Below are 12132 nucleotides of genomic sequence, written 5' to 3' on the forward strand. Positions count from 1 at the left end.
TGGTTCCACTCCCGACGGTCCCACGTAGCTGCCCTATCCATCCAAAGTCCCTCCTGGCAGGATCGATCACTCATGAGACACGTGGGGATCCCCTTGGTCTCATACACTCAGGCGTTCACTAACAAAGCTGACAACACGAACTAAGCTAGTAGCAAACCTCGGTTCCCTTTCACCAAGTACCCGCTGTTTTGACACGAAAACATTTCAGTAATAACCCGTAATCCCGAGAAGGCAATTTGTACCAGAGATATCGTTATGCCTTTCCAAGTCACAATTCATTGTCCATGTTTCACAGCCAAACAGTAAGACTGGGAGCAGAAGCGACTTTAGCCCATTATGGCGCAGGCAAGTGTTTTATAATGTCGCCATTATGTTGGGCTCATGATGCTCCCCGGACCTCATCTTTGACCCTCCTTATAGAGTGAAAATCTAGTGTCCGTGTTGATAGGTTGTCTTCAGGATAGCATGTGGGTAGTCTTAGATTCTTAGCCCACTAGGCGGTGACTGAAAAATCCCAGCTTGTTGGGACTGGGGGAAGGCGAACCTGCATCCTCCTGGAAGCGGCGCCGGGACGCTAACCACTCAACTACCGCCTGCAAATATATCGACAACGACAAATATTCATGTTGAGCGAGTCTACAACACTGTGGGCCAGACCAATAACGTTGATTGACTTCCTGATGAGACCCACCATTGTTATGCACTAAATCTCCAATGCATTTGGGGAGGCGGTGGCTGAGTCGTCAAAGTAACGGCCCCGTGTTCAGGAGGACGCGAGTTCAATCCCCGCCCGGTGCCACCAAGCTGGGATTTTTCAGCCGCCGCCGAGTGGCTTAAAACTACCCACATGCTGTCCAGAAGACCACCTATCAACCCGGACTCTAGATTCTAGGGTCAAAGATGAGCTCTGGGAGGGCAGCATGAGCCAGTGCAGGATGGCGCCACTATAAACACTCGCCTGCGCCAGAACGTGCTGGGCCGACCATCAGGACCCACCGGAAAGAAGCCTTGGACCGACCATCAGGATCCACCGGGAAGAAGCCTACCGGCGCAAAAGGCCGCAATGTAAAAAAAAATAATAAAAAAATTGAATGTTTTGGTGACCTCGACATCCTCACCACCTGCATTGGCAGAGTGATCTGTGTCATCCACCAAGTCTCCAAGCGACATGGTCTTGGTTGTGGCCCAGCAGACTTTCAATCCAAGAGGGTTCGTCTTTTCACGTAGCACTTCTCAGCCATCAAAAGGACATCCAACGATTCCGTGAGAACCGCATCATCAGTAAAAACAAGGTCAGTGACCTTGGTATCGCCAACGTATGTTCCGCAACGACTTTGATCAAGAACTTTGCTGAGTATCAAGCCCGTGTAAGTGTTGAAAAAAAATGGAGCAAGGACGCACAACTACCTCACTCCTAACGTAACCTGGAAGAAACTGGAAACATCTACCCCAGACTTCACAGCACTCTCTGCACCAGACTTGAGGTCAGGTCAGAGAATATTGCAGAAATCCTACAGACCGCAGAATGTTCACGCTGCACTGATTCAAATGCCTTCTTGATATCGACGTGGTACACTGCGAGTAGCCTCTGACGAAACTCAAGGCGGCGTTCCATAAGGACGCGAAATGCTAGGGTCGGGTCAGTTGTTGGTTTACTGGGGGTGAACCCAGATTACTCAGGTTTCTGAAACAATAGCAAATGGAATCGATTTCATATTGGTAGGAAATGAGTGAGTACTTTGGCCTTCATACTAAGTAGTGTGATATCGAGGTAACTGTTTCGGTTCAGTCGGCTTCTTTTACTTTCCAGACTGAAACTTTTTTTTCTGTCAGCGAACTGCCACACAGCAGGCAACACCTTATGCAACCCATGGGTCATGACTTCCCTCCCGGCTTTCATCATCTCCGCATCCACCTAAGCTGTTTTTTCCAGCCTTCGACTTCGCCCCAGCCTCTATCACCGCCACAACAGAGGAGGGAGATTCGTCTGTTGGTGGATCAGCAGCCACCATCTCCCACCCAGCCAGTGTGAGCTGTCCACTTGGGGGCTCCGCCTTGTACAACTACCAAATGTACTTGGCCCAGCAAGCCCAGTAACCATCAGCATTTAATACTATCTGTTCATCAGCCGCTCGGATAGCACTCTTTTGAAATATAGATTCAGATCTCGGAAAGTAGGTTCGAGGTGTTTTGCATTTAGATAGCCCTCAATAACCTTAGCGAGACCTCTGACACACCTCTCCTTATCCCTTATCACAATGGTCCAAGTCCTTCGCGACATAGTCCTGTATCGCTCCGAATCCTCAGCCAGCCCCTCAGCACGACTCTCCCTTATATTCTCTAGTGTCTCCTTGGGTCGAGGCGGCGTATGAGTGAAGCGACGCGCCCCTTGGGGTATGGTTCCAGTTATTTACTTTATTTCATAGTTTGTCGTTGAAGTATCACATGACCACTGAAAACTGATTTTTATTTTTTTTCGTTTCTGCAAATTCAACATCTTATAAAACTTTTCACTTCATCACCATTGCAGGCTGAGTTTGATTCCTAACTTTGAAGTATTTTAAAGTTATTGTCTTTTGTTGGGCTATGTTATGATTTATAATATTGTTTATTTGATATTGAAGAACTTTTCAACGTTTCCAGCTTAGTATTCGTAATTGGGACTGAAATTCCTTAAGAGTTATCTTGCATTCATAGCAATTCAACGCAAGGCTGCCTGATTGTGCCCAAACACTGTTTTCGTCCGGTAGTCGTGAGCAGGTCTGGCCGATTCCTTGGCCAATTTTTCAAACGCTTTTAGAAACTGAAGACCATACATTAATATATAGCCAGAATCAGTATAAATATGTTTGATAAAAGTATGGTGGTAGTGATTACCCCAAATGCTTCTTTTTCAGTAAAGATAACAGCTAAAGGACAAAAAAAAAATAAACATTAATGAAAAAAGGATGCGCAAGTCACAGCTCCTACAAAATAAAAAAAGTTAAGAGGAGTGGCCAGAAGAAATATCAATTTCTGGAGGAGAGATTGTCTGATACTCTCCTCATGAGAGTTCAAGTCGTAGGCAGGATGAAATACAGATGAAGGAAATTTCTTCCAGGGTTTACCAGCAAGAGGGATGAACGAGTGAAGATGCTGGTTAACTCTTGTATAAGGAACTGGACGGTATAGGGATGAGCTTGAGAGGCATGCAGTTACCAAGTTTAGAAGACCAGTCACCGTGAAAATCGATAGATGAGAGGCAACATGGCGGCGGAATTTAAGAGGTAGGAGACTGTCAATAAGAGGAGGGGAATTGATGAGACGAAGAGACTTAGACTCCACTCTGTCCAAGAGAGCTGTGTGTCTGGAGCCCCCCACACGTGAGATGCATACTCCATACGAGGGCGGACAAGACTCCTGTATATGGATAGCAACTCTGCGAGGGAAAGAACTGGCAGAGACGATCCAGAACCCCCAACCTCGAAGAAGCTGATTCAGTGAGAGAAGAGATGTGAGGCTTCCAATTTTTAGCTTGTTTAAATGTATCTACTTCAACATACCTGAGCCAGGGTGGTTATGACGCTTTCGCCAGTTTTTCCGTCGTCAGGAAGTGTGATCTCTGAGCCCACGACGAGGATGACGTCATCGAAAAAGAACCAGGATTTCTGAGCCTTAAGTTGAACAGATGGGCGATTGTACACCATGCTGGTCAACCCTATCATCCCGTCAGTCACTCCGCCCACAAAGCTTGCATTGTTGTAAAAGTACCTCCATGTTGACAGTCCACTTTGATTCTTGAAGTTAAAAAGAAGAAAAAAATCGACATTTAAAAAAAAAAAGAATATTAAAATAATACATATCAAGGAATAATACCCAACGGAAGTCTCACATTTGGCTGCTCCGTATTCCGTTCTCTCGCGAGATTACAAATATCATCTTTCGTTTTACATGCGTTTATTTGTGTTGGCAGATGCTCAGCAGTTATTATCAGTACCTTGAGGATGTGTTCATAATGCCGTTTCATTTCAACCCTATACCACAACGATGACGAAAAGTGTGGAGTTATAAAGACACTAGTTTTACATGAAACGTGCAGTTATACACTGCTAGTAAACATATTGCGTGTGCGTGTGAAGGGTTATTATCCCAAAATAGAGACTGTAAGTAAGTCTGGGGTACAAAGTTATAATAAAAGTGACGTGTTGCGTAGTAGATCTGATAGTTAGTTTAATATATGATTATATGGGGTTGGCAGACGTGTCTTTTGGCAGTTAAAATTCATTGTCTATAAAATATATTAAATTTGAGTAAAACAACCTAGTCAGACGCGGTGCACCTTCCAAGAGAATCCGAGGTTATCACTACCCTTCACATCGCTTCAGTGCACTTCCACGAGTATGATGTACGATATAAGATGTAAACTGTAAACCAATGTTTGCAGTATGCATGTGTGCTAATTCTACAAAAGCTGCTAAGATAATTTAATAAGACAGTACTCACCTCAAGTTCCATTACGTTTTTAGCATAAAGGTTGGTAACACCAGGGACTCGGGCCCAGTCATATACTTGGAACACCTCAGCTTCGGGTTTGCCGTACTCCAGTGAATCAACCAATACCGTCAGGAATCCGTCACCCTGTAAAACGAGTGAATCATTGAGAGAGAGAGAGAGAGAGAGAGAGAGAGAGAGAGAGAGAGAGACTGGTTCGCTCTAGTACCCCCTATGGTCCATGAGCAGAGTCCCATCTGTCAGCATTTGCTTAGGGACGGGGCCTGCTCAACCAAAGTCGTTCCCGTGTAATGCCTGCTGTAGGAATTTCTGCTATCACAGTTAATGTTCAGGCAGCACTTAGGCCCTATATAGTTTGCACTATTCTATATTACCATTCAGACATTATTTAATGTTAAAGCACTCAACTTGGAGGTATGTTCACATGCAGGTTTAGTCAAAGGTAATATTCCTGTAGAAGTGAATTAAAAAGGATGATTTTTCTCACTGAATATTCCTCCGTGAGTATTTTGCTGATGGGGAGCCCTTCTCCGTGAGCATTGGCCGGACTGATTCTGAGATACAGGTGCTATTACACGGGTACGAATTTGCCATGTTAGTAGACTTTCCGTGAGCAACTTTCTCTGAGCTGCTGAGGCAGCTGATCACATAGTGATGCTGCTTTAGATGAGCAAACTTAGTCTTGATTTTATCTTTGATGGGTAAACGTGCTTACTTCGGGTTTTTGATCGGCTCCATCTGTTTTCGCCTGAAACGCTAGCATTTTTTAAAGCAATAACACAAGCATTTCACGTGCATGCTGTATCATCCACTTGCAATATAATCTCTTCAGCAGGAAATGTTTGATTTGTGAATTGGAATGAACACGTATATATAAAAAAGATATAAAACAATTAGTTCAACCAAATAGAATCCGTAATATTTCAGAAGTCTGTACATCCGCCCTACAGCGGACATCTTGTTGAAGTACATTGAGCACATACACTACCGCATTGCTCTGTTGTCACAAATCACTCTTTCGTGTGTGTTTTTAATCTGGTGGATTTCAGGATTATGTATTAATTTGTTACTTGTTTTTCACACATTTTTTTTCTTACAGCAAAGGACACAGCGCTAGGGCACACAAAACGGAAACAATAAAAAAAGCCCACTACTCGCTGCTCCTGTAAAGAATCCGAAGAGGTGGCCGAAAGAGCAGTCAATTACGTAAGGTGTCCTGATACCTTCCTCTTGAATAAGTTCAAATCGTAGGCAGGAGGAAATACATATGAAAGAAGATCGTTCCAGAGTATAACCAGCGTGAGGGATGAAAGAGTGAAGATGCTGGTCAACTCGTGCGCAAGGGATCTTGACAGTCAAGGGATGAGCTTGAGTAGAAAGTCGTGTGCAGCGGGGCCGCATGAGGGGGGGAGGCATGCAGTTAGCAAGTTCAGAAGGGAAGTCAGCGTGAAAATATCGATAGAAGATAAAAAGGGAGGCAACATGGCGGCGGAATTTGAGAGGTAGAAGATTATCAGTAAGAGGGGGAGACCTGATGAGACGAAGAGCATTAGACTCCACTCCATTAGACTGCACTATTAGTCGCTGTGGGTGGGAACACGGAGGGGATATGCAAAAAAAAAAGTTTCGCGAAAGGTTAGCTGATTCTCTCAAAGCATACCGAAATCTCCCAGTATGAAAGTGTGAGACGGGTATAATTCCAGAATTTTATCAAGAAATTTAACCTAACCTACTCTGACCTGGTATATAATTCATTTATTGCCATTCCTATTATTGATGGGGTGTTTTTCCATTTGATATTTTTTCTTCATTTAAGTGTTTTGAGTCCCCACTTGTTGTGCAGATGAATAATAACCATAATATGAGCAATGCGACAAAATGAAGAAATACAAGGTACAACACAAAAGTGTACAACCAGTTACTTACACTTAATAGGGCAGGACCTCCCTATCAACTTGCTCTCCACCTCCCAAGTACATAATACAGCTGCCACAATGATGAAGAAATGATATACGCCTCGAGACTGATGAGGCGGCTGAGAAAGTGGGCTGAATGGCAAGTATACAAATACAATTTACAAATTGACAAATCTACAAATACAATTGTATAAACAAATCTTTTCAGGGACCGTATACCTAATTCGAGATATAAATATATGCTAGTTATATTCCGTCAGCCATCATATGTCTTATTTAAAAAAATTCACATATATAAACAAAATATGTTTACAATAAATACTTTAGTCATTCATACATATATGTTCTTTTGAACATATGTCATAGAAAACTTATCTATTCACTGAGTAGAAATAGCTTCAGACCAGTGCGTCTCATGTTCACGAAGAAGAGACCTCCGTCACAAAATGTTCACGGAAGTATGCTCAGTGAGCAAAATCGTCCCCTCGTTATAGTTCCATAACTCTGCTTAATCAGTCGAGAGATGAAGCATGAGATGAGTCCAGCGACCGCCAGTAGTGTGTGCACGAGTCGAAAGACCATGCATAACATGGCAATACTCACAATGATAATCTTTGTTTGCACGAACGCACGTTTGCAGCTCTACATCCGTATACTTCATATATATGTATGCGATTCCCGCAGTACACATTGGCTAGCTAAACCAGTGGTGTACGTTTACGAAGGGTGCGGGACAAGCACGCAATCGCTGGAAATCCCAGTTCCACAATGAAATCGACAGATAATGAAACCATCCCCTTTCGTCGGCGTTACAACAATACACAAAACGCTAAGACACGGTCAGTTGTCGACTTAGAAAGCGTGGACCCGTACTACTCAGGTTTCTGCAGCTTCAGCAATTGGTTGCGTAGCCTCAGTTTAACAACATTAACTCTGTTGTCAGCCTTAATGATCTTATTATTCCGAAAAAGAAAACCTTCAGTACTAACAACGATGTGATCGATCTCTCTTGCGACATCATCCGCATTACAAAGTCTCAGAGCGGACAGCTCTGGGTGTGTTGCAGATGATGGCTGCTGATCCACCAATAGACAAAATTCCGTCTTCGCCTGCGGAGTTGAGAGAAGATGTGAGGAAGTTGAAGGGGAAGGCAACTGGAGTTTGTAATATCATTGCGGATCTGAAATCCGAGGTTGAAACCTGATCCATGGATTGCATGCGGTGCTGTCTGCTGTGTGGCAGCCCCGAGCCATTCCTCTTGACTAGAATAGTGGGTTCCATGTCACATCCTGGAAAGGAAAAGGGGGCCGACAGGACTGCAACAGTTACCGTCGTATTACACTGATCTGTTTGCCGGACGAAGTGCGCGCTCATCTTTTTTTTTTTTTTTTTTACATCCATGCCCATTGCGCCGGTAGGCTTTCTTCATAGGCCAGATGGTCGGCCCAGGCCCGTCGTGGCGCAGGCAATTTTTTATAGTGGCGGCGCCAGTTATCATCTGCTGATGATGCGATTTGGCGCACCTGACACTACCAAAATGAAATGCCAGAATTTTTCTCTATACAACATTCCCACACGGCCACTGCGTGTAACGAAACACACGAGAAATTTATCCAGACAAGGAAAGGTTTTGCCGGCGCCGGGGATCGAACCCGCGACCAGCGTAACGGGAGAGCCACCCCTTTACCAGTCGGCCAAAGAGGTACCCCCCTGATTAAGTGGGTTATGGGAGGCTCGCCCATCAGGCAAGTCAGCACTACACGTCTCCCCATTCCCATTTAGATTAACTTCTGTGTGTTGAGTTACCATTTCCTATGAACTTCGAAGAGCATGGGCCATCACTCTACCTGTTACCCTCTCGGGGTGACACAACAGAACCACAGGAGAGGATGCCACCGCCTTGCCACAAGTGAAATGCCAGAATTTTTACTCTTTACTACACTCACACACGCCTTCTGCGTGTAACGAAACACACGAGAAATTAATTCGGACAAGAAAGGTTTGCCGGCGCCGGGGATCGAACCGCGACCAGCGTAACAGGAGCCACTCCTTTACCAGTCGGCCAAAGAGGTTAAGGGCTATGGGAGGCTCGCCTATCAGGCAAGTCAGCACTACAAAACGAGGGATACAAACTCGGTGGAGGCATTGTTTTTGCTGCTTGGATCTTTTCAGGTATTTTCCTTCATAAAGCCTGGGATACATTGTAACAACCCAGCACGACACTTACAAAAAAAAGGAGCACACTGATTGTGACTCCAGCCAAGTTCCACAGCCTAGCTCCATTTTTCCTCTTATTTCTCCATTATGAGAGATTATTAAGGATTTGATGTACACATATGTTAACGTACATGCCTTATTTATACATTATAACCTAGAATTACCCATGTAAATAGTTGTAACAAAAATATGTAAAACATGATGTACTTACTAGCTCAATTTTTCCTACCTGGTCCCCTTATTTCTCCATTAAGAGGGGTTAATAAGGTTTCTGTACTTATCCATTAACATATCACTCTTATACATTCATCCCTAGGACGCATTATAGCCTATGCATTTCATGTCTCACCCATCCTTTGCCTCACAACTAACATTCCTCCATATGTCTACCTAACTTTTCTTTTCACGTCATTACACTTTTCCTGTATCTATTTTGGTTCAGGTTTTAGTTCCAAATAACCATCATTAGGACGTGGTGTTAATTATCATTGATGATTACAGTAACAAATTAAGCACAGAGAAAACCGTGACAATAAGACATCACTCCTCTCAAAATGGTTTATTATTTGTTGATCCCTCGTTATTTACTCTTGTTTTCACCTATTTAGGACAATGCAAACCTTCCTTAATCTTTTATATGCCTTCTATATAGTTAAATACCCTCCTAAATAATGTAAAATAAGAAGAAAAAAAACTGCACTGGAGCGATGTGGATCATATTGCTTACCTGGATCATTTTCCCGTTTTGGGAGAAAAAGGAAAGGTACAGCATCGGCCTTTAGTGATCTTCAAGCCTTCTTGTTGCCTGTGGAGACTTGCTGATCAGCTTCCTCTTGATAATGTAGTGCTGTGTGTAGTCTGTCGCCTTGAAATGACTTGAACAAACACTGGCAGAATCTGGATTTAACTTATCTTTACGACTACATGCATGGATCCACTGCCTAACTAAGGACTTTGTCTTCGGAAAACGATAAAAATTAAGCTTTCCTAGCTTCTTACACCTGTTATTGTAAACAGCACACCTTGTCATTGTTCACAACAAGAAACTTCAATCCAGTGGCGCCGCGGCCACACGTGTGGGTCTCCAGTGACGTCTCGGTTTACGTGTGACGTTACGAGCGCGGTGCATTGTGGGAAAAACAAGTGCTTAGCGATTTATCCTAATATGTCTCTCACCATTGCTCACTGCTAGGTGAACAGGGGCTACACGTGAAAGAAGATAAACCCAACTTATCTTCACCCGCTCGGGGAATCGAACCCCGGTCCTTTTGGTTGTGAGTCAGACGCTCTAACCACTGAGCTACCGGGCCGTGTGTGTGTGTGTGTGTGTGTGTGTGTGTGTGTGTAGTTCAACACGGCCTGATCACGAGTTTGACTCGCTTTCGCCAGCAGGTACCCTCCCGACACGATCAAGTGCATGCTCATCATCGTCGATCTCTGGGTACTGCCTGGAACTCACACACCACACACCCCATCCCCCTTTCTCAAAGGGGGAAAATAACCACTCCTAGTTAACGTAAAGAATCCGGCCTGAGCGGGGCTCGAACCGCCGCCTGTTTGGCCTTGAAGGCTTGCAGCGCGGCGCTCTAGCCGATTGAGCTACAGGGGCGTTGTAACTACCGGAGCGGTGTTGTGTGTGTGTGTGTGTGCAAAGCCTCGGTCACACATTCACGTATCAAGCCCACGTATGCCCACGTATGTGATTTTTGGCCCATACGTGGCCATACGCGGGATTTGTTGCCGCGATCAACCGGATACGTGTCAGGGGCCGATGTACGTAAAGCTTGCACGGTCATAACGTAAGTACGAGGTAATGCATATTAAGCCTACGCACTGCGCAAGCATGACGTGACGATTACCCGAATTGCCACGACAAGAGACCCCCCCCCCCCCCACAAGTAGTGCGTGGCAGAGCACATAACACCCACGTACGTATACCGTATGTGTAACGTGGTGCGTTACGACCTCGCGTCATCCTCACGTTATCCCCACTTAGTACGTCGGTGGGTAAACGTGAGAGGTACATAAGGGCCGTGCTGCACACCTATGATTGCAGTTCCCGTCAACATCTACCTGCAGCAAGACGTACTCCCCTCCTGCTGAATCAACATGGAGAACATTGAAGACGTCCTTGCCCTTATAACACCAGCAAACAGCTATAACACATAATTAATGGAGGCCATCCTGGAGTATGTGCATGCCACGGTACTGGTGGAAGTTGTGATGGTCCACCTCGCAAGTGAAAAAGAAAAAAAAAGGAGGCCGAGGAGGGTTTGGGCTTGGCCGTACCTGCAAAGAAGAGTGGAGCTAGGCCACTTTGACAACCTGATGGAGGAGTTGGCAACTGAAAGTCCAGAACTGTACGGGAATTTTACCCGGATTGACAAGGACCTCTTCAGTGAAATAGTTGAACGTGTCACACCCCACATTCAGAAGCAACGCACATTCTGGAGAGAATCCCTTGAGCCAAGCCAGAGTGTGGCTATCGCTCTTCGTTTCCTCGCCACGGGTGACTCACACAAGAGTCTGCAATACTCATTCCGAGTAGCCCACAACACCATTAGTCACATTGTACCCGAGACCTGCAGAGTCATTGTTGCTGTCTACGGAGATGAGGAACTGCAGGTGCCACAAACACCAGAGGCTTGGAAGCAGGTTGTTCCAGAGTTGTTGGAGGTTTGAGTGACCCTGAAGCTAAAGAAGCCCCCGTCCGTGATCTCTTGGTGGTGTCCTTAGGCATAGTTGAAGGCAGTGGCGACAAGGTTTACTGACGAGGGCGCTGGCGGGGGTGAGAGGCGGTGGTGGTGGATTCGAGGTATATGCTGTTGCTTGTCCGAGAGAGAAACCGAAGCCGCAGCCCGCAAGCCCACCGCACGGCATATATACACCATGCACAGCGTTGCAACATCGTCGTGGGTACCCGAGGAGTAGCGCTGGTGCCACGTACGCTCCTGCACCGCGTGAGGACCCACGTGGTGCGCTGCGGGAACAGGGGAGCAGCGTGGGACCACGTGTAAGGGCCCCGCAAGCACACCGTCAGCGCCACGTATGCGCCACGTTGTACGCGTGGAGCCATGTAAAATTGCGGTTGACGTGAACACCCACGTATCTTTTGAATATGTCGAAAATGCGTGGGTCCCCACGCACGCTCGGGTGGTGCGTAGCGACCCCCCCGTCTCCGCCCAGTATGCCCACGTACGTAAATACGCATTATGGGACATTTACGTATAGTCCTGGGCCTGAGGGGGTCCCCGTGTGCATAAGAGGCCCAGAAAATTTATTTTCATATTGTTGAAGTACACCATCTGGCACACCAAAAAAGTTTGGGTAGACTTCTGGTAACCCGGCAATAAGCGAGAAAATGACGTCACAGACCACACCCATCGACGCCCTTTTTTTAAGCAAAATTTGGGGGTAGGGGAAATATGATTAGGCATATCTCAGGAAGTATAAGTCACAGAACAACGAAATACATCTTAAAATGTTTGTATTGAAGTCCTCTATCCAT

At 45.5% G+C, this 12132-nt stretch overlaps 1 protein-coding gene across 1 annotated transcript in view; it reads right to left on the reverse strand.

Annotated features, from left to right (window-relative positions):
* Positions 1-12132, reverse strand: part of LOC126994842 (chondroitinase-AC-like) — a 93098-nt gene that overhangs the window by 20467 nt on the left and 60499 nt on the right. The window contains exons 11-12 of the mRNA XM_050854112.1: positions 4483-4617; positions 3543-3776 (exon numbers count right to left, since the gene is read on the reverse strand). Of these exons, the coding sequence (XP_050710069.1) occupies positions 3543-3776; positions 4483-4617 (369 nt within the window). The remainder of the gene's footprint in view (positions 1-3542; positions 3777-4482; positions 4618-12132) is intronic.

The sequence above is a fragment of the Eriocheir sinensis genome, unplaced genomic scaffold (genome assembly GCF_024679095.1).
Source record: "Eriocheir sinensis breed Jianghai 21 unplaced genomic scaffold, ASM2467909v1 Scaffold891, whole genome shotgun sequence".
Taxonomy (NCBI): Eukaryota; Metazoa; Arthropoda; class Malacostraca; order Decapoda; family Varunidae; genus Eriocheir; species Eriocheir sinensis.